At 36.8% G+C, this 20,088-nt stretch overlaps 1 protein-coding gene across 1 annotated transcript; it reads left to right on the forward strand.

Annotated features, from left to right (window-relative positions):
• The first annotated feature begins 753 nt into the window (after positions 1-753).
• Positions 754-17,317, forward strand: LOC109111583 (polypeptide N-acetylgalactosaminyltransferase 4-like). Its single transcript, XM_019124543.2, has 11 exons — positions 754-1,041; positions 4,289-4,729; positions 7,906-8,075; positions 8,750-8,939; positions 9,027-9,212; positions 9,911-10,028; positions 11,109-11,285; positions 12,903-13,034; positions 13,139-13,249; positions 15,674-15,826; positions 15,984-17,317. The coding sequence occupies exons 2-11, from the start codon at positions 4,347-4,349 to the stop codon at positions 16,110-16,112; spliced, it is 1,749 nt and encodes a 582-aa protein (XP_018980088.2). The 5' UTR covers positions 754-1,041; positions 4,289-4,346; the 3' UTR covers positions 16,113-17,317.
• The last annotated feature ends 2,771 nt before the right edge of the window (positions 17,318-20,088 follow it).

Genomic DNA, 20,088 nt, shown 5'->3' on the forward strand with positions numbered 1-20,088 from the left:
ATATATATATATATATATATATATATATATATATATATAAAAAAATCAAATATTAATTTTTTTGAGGATTTAAGATGCTGATACCTGTTAAACGCGTCATCAGTCTTGTGAAAAGTGTACATTTAGTAAAGATTCTATTAATTTAGTTGGTTCTTAAAAAAATACAATTGCTCGTTTGGACAAACAAAAACGTAACACACAAACAAATAAATAAAAACCAGCTGATTCTCAAACAATAAATAAATAAATAAAAATTGCATAATTGGATAAACAAACAAACAATGGTTGATTCTCAGAAAATAATGTAATTGCACAATTGGACAAACATGCATGCAAACAAATAAATAAACAAACAACAAACAAACAATTAATTGGCAGAAACAAAATTTCCTGATTGGACATACAAACAAACAAATAATGGTTGATTCCCAAAAATTATAATACAGAAAAAAAAAAAAAAAAAAAAAAAAAAAAAAATATATAATATATATATATATATATATAAATACAATTTCAATTTAAAACAATTTTTATTTAAAACAAACAAACAAATAAATAGACAAAAATAAATATATAAATAATGCTTGATTCTATTATTTATATTTATATTTATATTTATATTTATATTTATACTAGGAAAATCTTCTAAAACCACTGAAATCACAGTGTGAATATTAAATGACACACAGAGGCTCTCGAGTGTGCAGCTGTAATGCACGCACACTGAACTCCCAGACTTCCCATAATGCTCCAGTCACGTGGCCCACTTTATGAAGCCAGGCTGTCAAATCTGAAACTTCCTGGGGTGCGATGCAGTACATGCAAGACCATGACATTTACTTCAGCCGTGTAACTCGTCAAAAGATCTCGCGTTTGTAAGGAGTCAAGCTACTTAAAGCGATTAGCGTGGGCAGTTGTGTGTGTGTGTGTGGAGTAGAGTGGGTTTGTTGTTTGAGGAGGATGTGTGTGTGCTGACAGCGGCACGAGCGGCAAACCAGCAGCTCCTTACATCTGCGGAAGAGCACGGCATGAAGAGATCAGGTAAGATCATCAGGTATTTAGTTACACCAGTGTCGTGTGTGTGTGTGTGTGTGTGTGTATCTGTGCGATATAAAGTTGTTTTGCATGTCAACGGGCCTTTAGTCACAACACTGATACATTCGATGATTGTTGTTTTGATGGCTCGTGATCCATCCACTCGCATGTTTTTACTCAGAAAGCCACCACTCAGGTGTATTGATCTTTGTATTTTGGATTATATGTGTTCATATGTTATGTACAGTCCATATGTTATGAGTTAGCCTACTTATATTAACAGTTTGATGATGCTTCTACTGTATCTTTACAAAAAAAGATCTAGATCTCAGATTACAGTGTGTCTGTCTTCTTCTTGAAAAAAAAGTACTGTGGAGGTACCATGGTATCGTGATAGTAATACCATAGTGCGTTGATATATATAATCCTTTTGAATGATTACCTATGTACAGTATATACAGTAATTCAAGCTTCTGAAGAATGGCATTGCATCGTGGTAGATGCATCATGGTACCACCATGTTTTATGTTCTAACATGATACTTCTTTGTACTTCTGTGTGAATGTGCACAATTTGGTCTGATTATGTGAGTGATGTTGAGAGAGTTAAAATCCAGTACTTATTTGGCACAGCTGCTTATTATTTTGGAATTTTCCATTATTAATCTTCTGCTTCTCCCATTTCCATAAACAAAATGTTTTTGCGTAAACCAGCTAAACCAGTATAGTACCAGTCCAGCCAGGCTGGGTGGACAGCTTAGTAAACCATCTTTGGCTGGTTTAATTTGGTATTTCCAGCATGCTTTTAAAAAAAATCCTACATAATATATTGTACATTTTTAAATTTAATTAAAAAAAGTGTCCATATTTGCAGTTTGTTTGATGAATTGACATTTGGGTTTGAAACTGAAAATATTTAGAGAATTACTTAAAATAGCTGTCAATAAAACTATAAATATAGATAAACATTTTTATTTTCTATTTTTCTTAAGTTTAATATATTTTAAAACATGTTGAGGATGATTCATTGTATTTACTAAATTTTGTTGAAAGTGGTTGCAATCAATTTATTTTAGCTACATTTAAATAAACAAATTTAGTTGACTAACTTTCAACTTGTTTTAATTTTTTTAAATGTAGCTAAAATAAATAGTTTGTAACCACTTACCTCAAGTGTATGTTGTGGTTTGAGGACAAGTAGTGGTTTTAGGGGGAATGTGCAGAAATGTGATGTTAAATTTTGATAAAGAGAAAATAGAAGGAAATGCAATGTTTGTGTGCTAGTGATTATAAGCTAGTGATTCATTTTAAAAGTGGATTTGGCATGTAAAGTTGTGAGGCAAGTTTTGAGAAAAACAGACAAATGAAAGAGAACAAGCTGCAAATGGAGAGCACTCGTCAGACAAGTAAATCTGGATGTTTCAGACATTCTGGGCTGGTACTAACTGCCCTGAATTAAGTCATCGAAGTCTGTTGGAAATGTTTATTATGAGCAATTATTGCTTTCATCAGGAACAGTAACACACAGACTAATGCACAGATGTTCTGACTGCTGAGCCACATGTAGCAGCAAAATCCATCTTACTGTAAACTGACTTAACTCTTCCTGGATGAATGTACACACAGTTCTGGTTGTCTCATTTTCTCCTTCTTATTAATACAGCACAAAATTTACTATTCTGTCATCATTTTACTCATCCTCATGATGTTCAAAACCTGTATGACATCTGCGGAACACAAAAAGAGAAGTTTAGCAGAATGTCTGCGCTTATCTCTTCCACACAGTGACATTTTTAAGTACTGAGCATGACATTTAAAACCATTATTCACTGACAGTTTGGTCTTGACAGCCGTGGTCACTATTCACTTTCGTCTCCTTTTGTGTAAGAATGTAAAACAAGTTTCGAAAGACGTAACACTGTTGTTTTCAAACGCTTTTGTGCACCAAACCACTTTTTAACCTTTTAATTTAAAGGTAATAATGCCACAAAGGTGATACTCAAGCTTCCCAACCCTGAAGAGCTGAAGTTCCTCAGCTTTCCCACATCCATCCAGCCTATCAGGTTTAATACGGAAGTTTTATGGGTGCCCAGTCAAGGGTTGCTTTCAAAGAGCTCTCCATTTTGTAAGCCCAGAAAGCTTTTGTCCCTTGGCTTGTGACCAGTCTTTTGGAAAGGGCAGCTATACATCTTCCAAAGAGCTAAGCAGCAGAGGAAAATGCATCAATGATTAAAAAAAGAAATTGAGGCACACTTTTATGTGTGTTGAAAAACAAACAAACATTGGATTAGTATTAGTTTATATATCATTTTTCTTGTAATGATGGCATGCATAGACTTAATAGACCAAAATGAACTATTAAATGGATATATATCTGACAGTTTTTTATGAGTAGATGTTTCATACCAGGCATATGGTTTCAACATAAGGTGTACACTGTACAGTTAAACCTATATGTGTGTTACTATTTTTATAGAGCAGTGAAAGCAATTTAAAACAAGCCAATAGATATTTATAGCATCTAGTTGGATCTTCTCACTCAGAATGTTCTGAGTTTGTTTTCACAGATGTCTTCCCCTCTTTTTGCCTGCTCTTGCCCACGTTCATAGAGTAGTTAAGCCATTAGCCAAACATTTTAACCACAGACTTCCAAATTTTTGAAGTGCATTGATGGTCCATTTAGATTATTTAGTGTACGGTTTTGTTGCGTATATATGTGTGCGTAAGCGACATTCATCATTCAGTGGGGTTAAAAGGTTTAAAGTGTTGTGATTGAGGAATGGGATTACTGTCTCAGACTGTCTGTCTGTCATGACCACGGTTCAGCTAAATCCCAGCCTGCTGAAATATTAATGCAGCTCAATTATGTGATTACTCCGTTACCCTCAGCTGATGATGGATAGTCTGTATGCAACCCCTCAAATTCAGCTTCAGTGATTGGAGGTGGCGGTTAACATGAGGCTTCAGTCAAAACAGAAGAAAAAAAAAAAGTAGAATTGGTGCAACTTAATAATTTTGACACTTTTTTGTTGTTGCTATTCATTTAAATGAATATGAAATCATTGTAAATTGCTGGTTCACTCATCACTTTTCTAATTCTGGACTTGTAGTAGAGAAAGTGTTTGTGATTGTTATTGGCCATTTACTAATTCACATACAGTACTGTATTCCACTCCATCTATTTAAGATAGAAGTTTTGCCTATGTATCAGTCTGTCACTAATCTGCACTGCTCTTTCTTCTCTCATCCTTCAGTAAGTAGGGACTCTGGGGCTCTTTGACTGTTGCTGTTATTGGTGCTGGCTGCCAGGTCATGAAGATCCGCTGGTCGAGGAAGGTGGCTCTCCTGGCCAAGGTCTGCTCCCTGTTTTCTCTGCTGTGGCTCTTCTACATTCTTATAGTCCGTTCGTCCCCCCCATCTCTTCTTGATAAAGATGGTCAACACGACATCCTGGTCCGTGATCTTCCATCCGTCAAGGAAGAGAAGGAGGACCCAGACAGCCTCCAGCGACCTGTTTATGAGAAGCTCGCGCCAGACACCAACGCTCCTGGAGAATATGGCCGAGCCACTCGACTGACCCTCAGCACTGAGGAGAAGAAAGAGGAGGAGGCCAGCATTGAGCGCTACGCCATCAACATCTTCATCAGCGACAAGATCTCTCTTCATCGCCATATTCAAGACAACAGGATGCATGAGTATGTCTGTCACACCGAGGGGCTTATTACACACCCTACCACCTAGCAACACCCTAGAAACCACATAGTGGTATAACCAAGACGTGTCACTCGGATAGTTTTAAATGGGGAAAAATGCAACGCTCAGTATGGCCGCTTTATTGAAGGAAGCCCCGCCTTCTGAATAAAAGAGCCCATCTCTAATCGGTATCTAAATAAATCTAAATTTCAAAGATGACCGCAGGGTGAAATAACTTGCCTTGAAGGGATTTGGCAATATGCATTTTAGTGACTGCATAGAAAAGCCCTGGCAACTGCCTAGCAATGCCTTAGCAACCAACTACAACACTTAGCAACTGCATAGCAGCAATCTGACAACACTCAGAACACCGTAATAACTAGCAAAGCACCTAGTAACCACCCAGAACAACTTAGCAACTGCACAGCAGCATGAACCCAAGTAACTGCATAGAAAAGCCCTGGAAACCACCCAGCAGAGTGCCTTAGCAACCAACTAGAACACTTCATAGCAACATTCTAACATCACTTTGAACACCGTAATAACTATAGCAAAGCACCTAGTAGCCACCCAGAACATTCTAGCAAGTGCACCGCAACATGCACCCTAGTAACTGAATAGAAAAGCCCTAACAACCACCTATCAACACCTTAGCAACCAACTAGGACGCTTAGCAACTGCCTAGCAACATTTTAATGGCACTCAGAACATTGCAATATCTATAGCAAAGCACCTAGTAACCACCCAGAACCTCCTAACAACTGCACAGCAACACTCTAACAACACTCAGAACAACTTAATAACTAAAGACCATCCAGCGCACTCTAGCAAAACAGCTGCATAACAACATTTAGAACACCTTCATAACTGTATACCAGCCGCCAAGCTGTACCATGGCAACCACCCAGAACACCATGGCAACTGCATGGCAACATGTGACTGTATAGCAAAGCCCTGGCAACTAAGAAGAATAACAATTCACATTTTCTTGAGCAAGTCCTCTGTTCTTGCTATTGCAATGACGTTTATGGAGGCAAATAAATGCTGTTATACTGCATTACAAATACACATGAAAAATAAATAAAAAAGGTGCTTATTTCCTTCCTGAAGAATTGAAATGATGTTCTGAATAGTGATTCCCTCAGGTGATTTCTACACTTCACCTTTTTACAAATGTTGTCTGTTGTCCGAAATGAACCTATTGCCTGCAACCAGACAACATGATTAAAAAACCAACAACAATAGAAAACAAAGCTGGGAGGGTTCCTCCAAACGGCAGTGCTTTTGTATGAGAATAAATGTTTCATGGCTCTTGTCACACAATAATGAGTAGGGTTCAAGCTGCTGCTCTGAAAAGGGAAAGTGTCCCCTTGGAAGACGAGAAGTGAAACAAATTGGATGCGTTTTTTCCCCCCGCAGTCTTTCAACTGCGCTCCGGTTGCCACATCACAGGCTCTTCTGGAGATCACACACGGCAGTAGCACATTTCTTGGCATCGGCAGGGATTTTTATCTGTTGATGTGAAGCTCTTTTGCTTGCTTTCTGAAATAACTTTCAGGCAAGTTAGTTCTTGTCAAAGACTTAAGCATTACTGCCAGAAATGTTATGCTCTGGATATTTTTTCTTCTCTCTTTGTAGGGATAATTATTGAATATTTGATTAAATGTAGTTGCTGTCAGTGAGTGTAAAGTCTCTAAATATTTGCGGTGAGTTTGAAGAGAGTTCAAGAACCTTCTCTGGAACATTATGACTCACTTTGTTCAGAATCCCTGCTGAATCTATTTTTCAACGCCCCATCTTTATACTGTCTCCCCTTAACTAAAAGCAGCAACATATGACTGTATTTTTCAGTAGCATCACAGAAGTTTGGCTGTTTTTAAAACAGTGTAGCTTTTCTAGTATAACAAGCTCCAAAAATTAGTGGTGTTTTTTTTTTTTTTTTTTTTGTCAAATTGTCTTGCAGAGACAGCCTTAAAGCCGAACGAATAAGTTGATAATTAAACGTGCTGAGAGATCTGATTTATTTTAGTGAATGTATTTGTTTGAATATTTCATTAATGAACTGTTAAAACTATTTATTAATTTATTTGAGTTATCAGATCATCTTTTTGGTTGCAGAATATTTTGTTAAATTCTCATAAAAATTATTTCATCATAATTATTTTTAAGTTCTATACATTTGTATTGGCTATATACTGGTAAAATAGCTTTATTGTTGAATAAATTGTAAGTCTCAAATGCTCTCAAGACTGCATTTATTTGATCAAAAAAAATTTTTTAAAACATTTAAAATGACAGTTTTCTGTTTTAAAATATTTTTAAATGTATTTTGCAATTTATTTGAATAATAATGTTTTTGTAAGCTGAATTTCAACAACCATTATTCTAGTCTTCAGTGTCACATGATCCTTCAGAAATCATTCTGATATGCTGATTTGCTGCTGAAGAAACAACATTTTTGTGGAAACAGTGAAACTTTTTTATTTATTTATTTTTTAGGATTTTTTTGTGAATAAAAAGTTCAAAAGACCAGCATTTAACAGTAATCTTTTGTAATGTTATAAATGTTTCTACTGTTACCTTAGATCAATTTAATGCATCCTTGCAGATTAAAAGTATTAATGTCTTTCAGTTTTGAATGGTAGTGTACATTAAATAATGAGTACCTGCAATTTCAAAGTACAGTTTACTGTCCTTCCATCTCTGTCTTTAAGGTTCTGAAGCTTGTTTCTTAGAATGCTGTAAAGACATCTCTGGCATGTCTGTTCATCTCCCACCTCTTATTCAACTCTGTTTGTTTACAGAGAATCTGTCTCTCAACCAGAAATTGTCATTACAGATTCTGGATTTGAGGAATGAAGGTCAAAGAAAAGAAGACAAAACTGTCTTGTTTCATGAAGTGAATGTGACTTTTATTAGACTCCACATGCATCTTTTTTCACACCATAATAATTAATAATTGTCATGTAAAATATTATATGCAGTCATTCAGAAATATGAGCATATGGTGGCAGTTTCACAGCATTGTCAGGTTCCACTATGTTTTAGATGTTCACATTTGCACTTTATCATGTGTAGTGCGTAACTTTCAGGAAACTGTTCGTCTAAACCACATGTTTTGAATGCAAGCCAAATTGCTTAACCGTCTGATTAGTTCTTGCCTTTTTTTCAATGCCAGATGCAAAGCTAAGAAATACAACATCCGTCATCTCCCTACAACATCAGTGGTAATAGCGTTTTACAATGAGGCCTGGTCCACTTTACTCAGAACCATCCATAGTGTGCTGGAGACAACACCAGCCATCCTACTGAAGGAGGTCATACTTGTGGATGACTTCAGTGACAGAGGTGAGGGGACACTTTCTAGGCAGTTTTCAGAAATTCACTCATAAATGTATAATTCCACCAGACTAATTTAAAGCCCTTTCCATTCTAGAAGATTTGTGTTATCCTGATTGGTCAGCATTACCACGACCAATTAACCATTCCATTTTTTTTTTTTTTTGGAAGTAAAAAAAGGTATTAAGTCTATTAGGTGTTACACTGATGAATGAACATTGATGAATAACAAAGCCATATTACATTTAATTTTAGTTTTACATAATGTTGATTTACTTTTAAAAGATTAACAATTTTAATGATTAACCAACTTAAATCCCTTTTGAGTTTTCTAAAATGTTATTATTGATTTTATTGTTTGTTAAATTATGAATCTCTAACTGCAATGTAATAGCCTGTGAAGCTTATATGTAAATATTTATTTCATTTAAATACAACCAAATACAAGCAGTATTTGCATTGAAGTACGCTCGCACGTTTTCCCCTGTTTACATATTTTATGCTTTCTTTGCAAAGCTCTGGATAGCAAGTTAGCTATCGATATTATTCCATATCGTTTTAAGATTTGCTGAAATAAAAGCTCAATCCAGATGTCTCTAGTAAATCAGTTGTTTTCCTCTGATCTTGCCATTATTTGTTGGATCCTGATAAAAAGGTTCAGATTTGATTTGTATGAATTACAGGCTATCTGAAGACACAGCTGGCTCAGTATGTCAGTAACCTGGAGCGCGTGCGTCTCATTCGAACCAAAAAAAGAGAAGGTCTGGTACGGGCCCGGCTCATTGGCGCCACCTACGCTACGGGACACGTTCTCACCTTTCTTGACTGCCACTGTGAGTGTGTGCCTGGCTGGATCGAGCCACTGCTGGAAAGGTGTGCTTTTTTTTTTATCCAATTCAAATGCATCATAGAAACACTTGTGATGTTAATTAGTATTTTATTTATTGTCTTATCCCTCAGAATTGCAGAGAATGAGAGCACCATCATATGTCCTGTGATTGACACTATTGACTGGAACACATTTGAGTTCTACATGCAGACAGATGAGCCGATGGTGGGCGGCTTTGACTGGAGGCTGACATTCCAGTGGCATGCTGTGCCTGAAATTGATCGCAAGATACGCAAATCCAGAATTGACCCCATTAGGTTGGTTTCTGCTCCACTTGTCCAAATCCATCCATTTTAAAAAAACAGATTAGACATGTTTAAAGGGATAGTCATGCTCACCAGTAAGTTGTTTCAATCCTGTTATTTATTCTGAGGAACACAAGAGCACAAATCATTATATTTCACATTATTGCTGTTTATAGTAATATAATATGTATTGCTCCATATTGGATATTTATATCAATTGGTATTGGATATTTAATTGCTTATTTCCTCTATTTTTACAATTAGATTACTTTTGCTGTCATCTGAAAGTTATAACTTAATCATAAATAATTATCAGCCATAATTTAAATTTTGGAGCATTCCTAAATTGTGTTCATAAGGGTTTGGAATGACGCAAGTTAACTATCCCTTTAATACATTTGGGTCTCTCGTTCTTCCAGTAAAAACTTTCAGGAAGTTATTTTCAGAAGGAAATGGACTGAAGTAGGATTGCAGTGATATTGTGTTGATTAAATTCCCCTGCAGTGCAGTGAATAGACTATATTCTAATGCTCGGACCCAGGGGTACTTTCAAATACTGACCAGTTCTGCGCTAGATTTCTCTCAAGGCTCGTCTGAGGGCAGACCCAGAGGCGCTCACTGAAAACTAAGAAGCACTTACCTGCTAGAAAATTGGTGCTGGGGGATATCTCTGATGAATTGCCAATGCTCTGCTGCTTTTCATTTCACAGGTCTCCCACTATGGCAGGGGGCCTATTTGCCGTCAGCAAGGCCTACTTTGAGTATCTGGGCACTTACGACATGGGCATGGAGGTCTGGGGAGGAGAGAATCTGGAGCTTTCTTTCCGGGTACGACTCCTGTATTCTGTATTCACATTACCTTTTGTACTGATAATTTGCATAGGCTTCCCATCGGAGCGTGTCGATGGGTTTTTGGTAGCTTGAGAGACTGAGAGCCACTGTTTATAATTAGACACATCTCAGACACCCATTAGACACAGAAATGAAGATTGATAGCGTATACCGTGGAGTAATCTTTTATGCATATGGAAACAGAATACAATGCTGTATCTTCCAGGGCCACTCATGTATAATTAATGTGCTGTGAATTGGTATACAGAAGGAAAATAGATAAAAAAGGAATTTTGTTGCTGTCTCAATAGATCTAAAGCACTGTTGTCATGTCATGTTTTATTTCTGACAGGAGTTTTGTCTAAGTTTGTGAACTAAAAATGTCTGGTTTGTGTGCAATAAAAAGTTATGCCGGATGAGTCGAATCTCATTAAATGAAAGATGATGCTCTAGAAACATGCTGTGGGGTTATTGACTTTCATCTTAAAGTAACTTTTTCAATGTTAAAATACTTTTTTTGTATCTATTTTAATATGCTGAAATATATGTCAGTCATTCTGTAGGTTGATTTTCCCCCAAAAAAGTGTAAACGATGTTTGCCATCCTGAATAGCTAGACACAGCCTTATTGAAAATGATTTATTGTTGTATTATTGATTTATTTATAATTATTAATACATATGTAATTACTGTTTTTTTATTTATTCATAATTTTATTTGAATATTTATTCATTATTGTTGTGACACTAGTGGTGCAGAAATTATATACTCCACTTTTTATTATAATTTATTATATTAATAATGTAATATGCAATAAATGTAATACATAATTAATAATATTAATTATTTATAATTAATAACATAATTCTCTATTGCTATTTATTACTTTTTAATAAGAATATTTGTTCAGTACTTCACTTTCCTTAATTTAAACACCTTATTTTTTTCTTTAAAATCAGAAAATCACTTTGATCTCTTTTAGGATTTGATTGACTATTTGAAATTACAGTTTTATTGGGTGTTTCTTTTTATACATTTTGTTCATTTTTCTTTTTAAAGAATATTTTATTTCTTGCAGGTGTGGCAGTGTGGAGGGTCTTTAGAAATTCACCCATGCTCCCACGTGGGTCACGTGTTCCCCAAGAAAGCGCCGTACTCCCGATCCAACTTCCTTCAGAACACTGTCCGTGCTGCGGAGGTCTGGATGGACTCTTACAAGCAGCACTTCTACAACCGAAACCCTCCAGCACGCAAGGTACACCTCCACCCACCACAACCTGTCACTGGGCGGCTCCTCTTTAATATCCTGTGTAATCTGAGGTGTGCAAACATTATGTCATTTCCTCATTTAACGGCTTCAGTTGCTGATAGTGCTAGTGCTGTTCTTAAAATTGCTTGCATACTCACAAAGGGGAGAAACTGTGAAAGAGATAAATGACTCTCAGGTTTTGCTTGAGTGCTTCCTGTTCTATCGGTTTATAGTATTTGTTCTTCCTTTGGCTGTATTTTGAAAGCTTATTAGCTGCCAAAGATAATGAAACTAGGCCAAACATATATTATATCCCCCTGGCTGACATGAATCTGGCATGTAACGCCATATTACTTTGTAGAGAATTTACATTATTAATGACGCGGAGCTGTGATCAAATAATGAATCACTCTCTATAGCCAGCCACGACACCAGATGCCATGAGTAAGAATATTTGACCTCTCTGTTTGGCTGCAGTGAGTTGTTCGTGTACATCAGGTCTGAATGCAAACACGCCCTTTAAAAGCCTAAATTAATATATCATGTTTACCTGATGGAGTTGACACTTGGTTAGTTGGAAGTGTGTCGTGGCAGTTCTTGTGTCAACATTACAGGAGAGCTGACAGGAGGTACATACGTGGCGTTCTGTTTGATAGAAATGTAGTCTAAAGCCCCGTTCACACCAAGAATGATAATGATATTAGCATCCACACCAGCAGACGATATCGTCTATATATTCTAAGCACACGCGCATCTGTCACTTTAAATTCTCGAGCTCGATATAGCAGGATGGATTCTGATTGGCTGTCAATGTTTGTATCGTTCATCAGCTGGAAAAAATTGTTCTGGAAGTGATTCCAGCGATATCGTTTCTCTCTGCATTTATCGTTATAGTTGTGGCTGTTTTTTAATATTGAGAACAATTTTTAGAGCTATATCTTTATAGTTATCGTGCTTGGTGTGAACAGCCTTAAAGGGATACTCCACCCCAAAATGAAAATTTTGTCATTAATCACTTACCCCCACTTATTTCAAATCAAAGCTAAATACACATAGAAACAGTGCTTCCTTGTGGCGCGGATGACACAGAAGAGCTTACGCAGCATACGGTGATATGGAGAGACACAGAGGAGACTGTTGACAAAGGAATTATTGAAGTTGTTATTTTTGTTTTCTTCGCTAACAAAAAGTGTTCCCGTCACTTCATATAACCCACATCAGACCTGCAGATGGCAGATGGAGTATTCTGACGACGTCATTCATACCTTTTATGGACCTTGACACTGCTATTTACTTGGCAGTCTATGGGACAGTCTCAAGCCTCCAGTTTTTCATCCAAAATATCTTAAATTGTGTTCTGAAAACGAACCAAGCTTTTACGGGTTTGGAACGACATGGGGGTAAGTGATTAATGACAAAATTTTCATTTTGGGGTGGAGTATCCCTTTAAGAACTTCCAACTAGAGTAAAGTATAACAAAGTTCAATAAATGTAATCTCGTAATGAAAAAAAGACCAAACAAACACACATTGGCTTTGATAGCATTCACAGACTTACTGCATATGTTCCACTAAATAATCTGTCAGTTTTTCCTTGAGGCCTGAATTTTCTTTGCTCCTGTAGGAATCTTATGGGGATATATCTGAAAGGATTGTGCTGCGAAAGCGGCTTCAGTGTAAGAGTTTTGAATGGTACCTGCAGAACGTCTATCCTGGCCTGCATGTACCAGAGGACAGGCCTAACTGGCACGGAGCGGTAAGTGACTAATCTAATCTAATCTGATTCCCCCCGGATTCCTTTTTAATGTCATTCTCGCTATTTTTCCACTGGTTTTCCAGCTGTTCTGGTTTCTGTTGTAGGTGCGTAGTGCCGGAGTCCGCTCTGAATGTCTGGACTATAACGCCCCGGACCACAACCCCACAGGAGCTCACCTGTCCCTGTTTGGCTGCCATGGTCAAGGTGGAAACCAGGTAGCTATCATCAGTATTAAGTTTATGATTTCTCTTACCCCAGTGGTTTTCAGTTTCTGTCCTTTTGCCCACGTTTTTGGGTTACACTTTTAAGGTGTTATTGTTACAGTGTAACTATAGATTTAATTACTGAGTAATATTAATTAACTATATGTACTTACTATATGGTAAGGATTAGGGTTTTAGGATTACTTGGATGTAATTATGCCAACATATTGGCTGTTTATTAGTACTTATAAAGCACATATTCTGCATGACCATATTCTGCATTCCTAATCCTACCCAATACCTAATATTAACAACTACCTGTGCCTTACTAACTATTAATAAGCAGCAAATAAGGAGTTTTTTGAGGCAAGGAGTTAATGGTTTGTTAATAGCAAGAACTTGACTTTAAAATAAAGTCTGACCATTTACATTAGATTAATATAAACTAACAATGACAGTTGTAACTGTTAATATTATTTAATAAACCTGACATGAACTCTATCAATGAACAGTTGTATTGTTATTTTATTTAACAAAGATCAATAAATACTGTAACAAATGTTTTATTGTTAAATATTACATTTAAATATGTTGTTGTTTGTTGCTCTTTATTAGTTAATGTTAGTTGACTAAGGTTAACTAATGAAGCTTACTGTGGAGTTTGCTGGAAAAAAAAAATTGTTTTCGCTCTTTTGTTGAATAAAAATCTTTTTGTCACTAGGTCTACAAAAAAACATATAACAGCACAATAAAAGTATTTCTCATGACTCATGTGCTATATTTCTAGTCTTCTGAAGGCAGAGAATAGCTTTGTCTGACAAATAGACTGAAAATTCAAATCAAATGTAACATTATGGTACATGCTTATGTAAGTCCAATGCATATGAGCAGAATATAGTGGAGGAGAACGAGATAATTGGTTCTCATGCGTATCATTAATAGGCAAATTTGAATCTGAGGAAGTGAATGAGATTTGAGAATAGCCTTCCACCGGGACTGTTACACCACAGCCTGAAGTCTCTAAAATGGATTAAAGGGGGCTTTATGTTAATGTCAGAGCTATCGAGTAACTTTAAAAATGAGCATGAGGTGCATTTCACTTCCAGTTATATAACACCTACGACAGCAGATGCAGGAGATCCTTCAGACCCTGTTTGGTGCGTTTGCAGTGAAACAAAGCGAGCTTTATTTGTGCTGAAATATAATCTATCCTGAGATGTACTGCCCTTCTGAGGTTTGTTATTTATCTAGTGTCACGGTTGGAGAAATGAGTGAGTTGCAGAGGATGTATATTTAATGGAAAGGGAAGCCTGCACGTGTGTCCAGTGGCTTATGTCACTGCTGTGCATCAAGGGACTCTGAAGTAGCACCATGTGTGAGTGAAAATCAATGTTTCCACAGCCAAGGCTGGAAAGGAAACCATAGCCACTTTTGCTCAAAGATAGACGTCTGTATGAAATATACATGTGGCCAGTGAGGCTACTGGTGACTGCAGTTTGAACCGCATAGGAGCCTTCTCTTCACTGAGGTCACATCTGTCCATCTGAAAAACACTGGAGATGAGCTATTTCTCTAAATAGCTACACTTTTTAGTTTCTTCCAGCCATGTTTTGATTCCAGCTTTCAAGCCTTTACCCTCGAAGGATCTACTTCTGATCTTACACCTGGAGAAATTATTTGCTTATGAATTATTATTAATTTGTATATATACACATAATATATGTGTGTGTGTATGTGTATAGTATAGAAACATATAAAAAAAAAATATATACACTACTGTTCAAAAGTGGTGTGTGTGTGTGTGTGTGTGTGTGTGTGTGTATATATATATATATATTTTTTTTTTTTTTTTTTTCAGTAAAGATACATTTAAATTGATAGTTGATCAAAAGTGATAGTAAAGGCTTTTATTATGCTACAAACATTAAAAGATTTCTGTTTTAAATATATAACTGTTTTGAGCAGTAAATCAGCATATTAGAATGATTTCTGAAAGATCATGTGACACTAAAGACTGAAGTAATGATGCTGAAAATTCAGCCTTTCCACAACAGGAATAAATTACATTTTAAAATATATTAAAATTGAAAAGTTGTTTTAAATTGTAATAATAATTGACAATATTAATATTATGCTTTATTTTTGATCAAATAAATGCAACCTTGGTAAGCATTTAAGAGACTTCTTTAAAAAAAAAATTTACTTGAATAAAAATTATAAAATTGCAAATAAAATATTATAGTGTATACAAAATTTTAATGTACCAGTGAAATATGTCAATGAACATTTCTGAGTGGGGAAGCAAAGAATTGGTTGCATCATAGATATGAATTGATTCATTGAAATGGGCTATTCACCATCAACAATATGTGAGAAGAAGAAAAAAAAAAAAAAATTATTTTCAAACTAAATGTTATTTCTCTCTCTGTCTCTCAGTACTTCGAGTACACATCTCAAAAGGAGATTCGGTTTAACTCCGTGACTGAGCTGTGTGCTGAGGTTCAGGATGGAATGACACACATAGGGATGAAGCATTGTCCGCAAGACGGTGCTCCCAGACCTCCCGGCATTATCTGGGAGTTCAGAGACGTGAGTCCGCTCACCCACAGCTCACATTATCACTGAAGTGCCATCAGCAAACAGGAGGAGATAAGAAACAAACAAACACAGTTATTGTATATCAGATCTGCTCTGTTGTTGCATTTCCATGCCACAAATTCCTTATCTAGCATTTGTGTCTTTTCAGGATGGCAGCATATATCACCCTCATTCAAACATGTGTATCACCACCTACCGCACAGAAGACGGCCGTGCAGATATCCAGATGAGAAGTTGCTCTCCTGGAGACAAACACCAGCGCTGGAGCTTCGAGTGACTTTAAACCCCATGTGAACTTGGATTTAAGTGCAATTATCAAACAGAACGCCACTTCCGGCTTGGCATTAAAAAAAGGAGCGAAGAACAGGCAAAAAAGTGGGACCCATCCCTCCATATCGTGCCTTTGCAAACCAAAGTGGAGATACTTGTAGTGCCAATTCTTGCGTTTCCTTTTTATAGACGTTCAGTGTGCTATTATAAGTACAAAGTGCATATTAATAACACATTGTAGCAAAGGTTTTTGTTTACATTGATGCACTATATGCTTTTAGTGAATCACTTTTAGACTCAGCAGTAACTAATCTTTAGATCTACTGCACAGCAATTTTATTTAATTGTTCCAGAAGTGACTGATTTGAGGATGTTGTGAGTGGGTTTGTCTTGATTGTCAGCTGTTTTTCTCCTTTTGTCATTTGTAAGGCTGGTTTTTGTATTACTATGGTATTTAGGGTCTTTTCACCTGATTTTGTGTTGGCTGCATGGACTGTTTTGGCACACTGGTGTTGATGGAACTGTACCAGCGTTTAGGTCTCACTCGCACTAACAGCAGGGTTCAAGTAGTTTGTTAATAATGTATGTACACTTCAATTTGAAGTAGATTAAAGAAACTGTACTTCAGAGTTGGTATGAAGTGTACAGCAATTGTGGACCAAATTTTTCAAATCCTAAACCGTTTTAGTAGTTTTTCTTTACTACACACTTGGGAATTATCCACTTTACCAGTAAAATGTTTTCCTAGACTCGCCAGAAAGTGCCTCTTCAGCCTGACTGTTTAAAATGGTGCAAATCAGAGTATTATAGTACTTTATTATGATGTTGGCCAAAGTAAAATTCAGAAAATTGACTAAGTGCTTTTATCATGGGTCTTCCAGCTTTCACACATTCAAAACTGAATAATGCATCAATGCCTTTGGTAAATATCCTGAAAATGCTATATCATAAATAACGTGGATTATTTGCACTAAAATGCATTTAAAATGGCAACATCATTTTTTTCTAGGTCTCATTCTTTGTAATTGTCAGTGAATGAAATGGTTTAAAGGGATTGTGGGAAAGTGAACATGAAATTTGAATTACTACTGATAAACCACAGTTTGTGGTGATCATGTTTTGCTGATCAACTGTAATGAAGTATTTTTGGAACATGGAAAAAAAGTACAAAGTATTTTTGTCTCAATAAATTAAATTAAGTTCTAAATGTTACATTGTTGCGGTGGTTTGTTTATCTTGACAGTGTGACCTGTCCTGGACTGTCTGTTGCTGTGCCATCTAGTGGTGGGAAAATAAGATGTGAAATTAGAATCCAAACTGTTTTATTTCCATGCTAAATTCATTCAGTCAAGATTTGATCAGGTCTTTAAAATAAGGTGTTCCCTGCAGTTTTACATTTGTGACCTGAGCCTCTCATATAACCAGATCACGAGGAACCACACAAGTTTCTGCCAAGTCAGGCTCAAATGTTTAAAGGGGTCATATGATGCTGCTAAAAAGAACATTATTTTGTGTATTTGCTGTAATGAAATGTGTTTATGCGGTTTAAGGTTAAAAAACATTATTTTCCACATACTGTACATTATTGTTTCTCCTCTATGCCCCGCCTTCTGAAATGCGTCGATTTTCACAAGGCTCATCGCTCTGAAAAGCAAGGTGTGCTGTGATAGGCCAGCTATCCAGCACGTTGTGATTGGCCAAATGCCTCAAGCATCTGACGGAAATGTTAGGCCCCTTAACATATTGTGAAGCCTTGTACGACCAGAGCAATGAAACACTGTGGCCTTGAGTGAGCAGAGGCCGGAGGCCTAGAGTGAGTCGCTGGTCTAGAGTGAACCATGGCCGGCTTGAGTGAGCAGAGGCGGGCGGCTTGAAACTGGTGCGGCAGGCGGATTCTATGAAGGAGCGTACATTGGTCTTGCAGCAATCACATGTGACGACCTGGGCTGGACTCTGCTTCGTCCACGGTGAAAGCCGATTTGGCGATTCACAGTGCAAAGTTGATGGATTTCCTCAGCGACCAGCACGGATCAGCTCCAGGCATGACAAAGCGGATATCATCCTCTTTTGGAAGGCCAAACAAAGTAGTTTTGCTTTCACAGCGAAACACACAGTGTCTATATGACATGGCGGCGGCGGCAACAACAATACTACAACGAGAATAAAAGGTACGCCTTCTTTCTTTGCGTGAACATCTGGGTGGCGTTATGCAACTTCCCACATACTGACGTAGAGATGTGGGAGCGTGTTAGAACAATAGACTGTATAAAAACATGGACGTAGTGTCCGTGACGTCACCCGTAGACTCCTGAAGAGCGTTTTTGAAGCTCAAAATGTGCAGAGCGGGCTGTCGCCATCTTATCAGCGCGTCACTGCGCGACTCTCCCGGATAATCGAAAATGGGCAAAAAGGCGGGAGCTGGTTGCTGAAGCCACGCCAACCTAGCTTGACGGCAGTGTCAAATTCACCCCCCTCACAGTTGTCATGAAGGGCAAAATTAGCTATATAGACCAAAATTATTTTTTGACCCAGGCAGTAAACGTTTTTTTCTGCTGTAAAGTTGGGCATTTTAACATATAGGGAGTTTATGGGACTGACTCCCTTTTGCAGCCAGCCTCAAGCGGTCAGTCGATGAATTACAGTTTTAGTCACTTCCTTGTTGGCTTCACGGGAGAGAGCGGGAGGTTGCCGCACGAGCCGTTTCAGGGGGGCGTGGACGAGTGTAAAATTTTATAAAGAATATCTCTTTGGATTTGAAACTTTAGTCTTTGCAACTTAACAGATCTTCTTTATTCACCAAGAGCTTGTAACACTCCAAAGAGAAAGGAAAATTTGAAATCGCATCATATGACCCCTTTAATGGCTCACTTTCCAGGTGTGACACACAACTACATAAATAAAGCTGGAGGTCACTGAACATTGTCACGCTGCATCCATAAATAAAGCTGTATTTTCCCCTATGACTTGTGATTGGATTGTGGGCAATAGGTGCGTGATGAATCCCGTTAAACTGATGCCAATTATATACGCTTCTGTTGTTCCTCTGAGAATATCTCAGCAATGAGTAAAATGGCAATTAGACATGAAGGACTCATCACATTTCCCTTGAGGTCGTGCAGTGGTAGTCCAAACAACTTGATTTCCTCTGTTAAAATCTGTTCGGTTCATTTAGATAGGTGGCAGTTTGCTATTAAAGGGACAGTCTGTTGAACAACCCTCATCAGTAATCTCATAAAAAGCCAACAGAACTTATAGTGTGTTATGAAGTATATATCAGCCTATATATTAGACTGATGTCTGATTGGACATGTTAGAAAAGCTGTTTTACACTGTGTGCTCATACTGTATGTGGTAAATGACTGTGCAACACTGTGTTCAGTGTACCATAGATTATTACAACACTCTTTGGATCTTTTACAATAAGAGTGTTCAACCAAAAAACCGTGGCACTCAAATTACCATCTCACCTCTCTGACAGCCTAATCAATATTTAAACACATTCATTTGATAAACATACATTTAGCTTGCTGCATGGATCATCTTACATATTTATTATAAAATATTGCAGGGAAGAAGTGAATGGATGTGGAAAATATTACAATATTTTTACAGATGTAGATTTGGGTCTGGATGTTAATGAAGTTCTGAAAGAAACTACTGATTAATTCCCTTCAGTGTTTCTAGAAACTGTAGTGATGGTGACTAAATATAAGTATAGTATCATGTTGTAATTCATACATTTTTAGTTTTATATTGTTTGAAATAAAGCTGTACAGGAACATGGATTTTTTATAAAATGGTTAGTTTATTAATTCATATTTTTTAAACCTTTTAATATATATTTTTAATTTTCATTTTGTAATTTTATGACATCAAAGTGAGCAGTCCAATCAAAACAGCTTTCTTAATTAGCTTTTTAAAATGAAAACTTTTGCATAATTCACATACTTTCACATCACTAAATTTGATTTAAAATAACCCAC

The sequence above is a fragment of the Cyprinus carpio genome, chromosome B19 (genome assembly GCF_018340385.1).
Source record: "Cyprinus carpio isolate SPL01 chromosome B19, ASM1834038v1, whole genome shotgun sequence".
Lineage (NCBI taxonomy): Eukaryota > Metazoa > Chordata > Actinopteri > Cypriniformes > Cyprinidae > Cyprinus > Cyprinus carpio.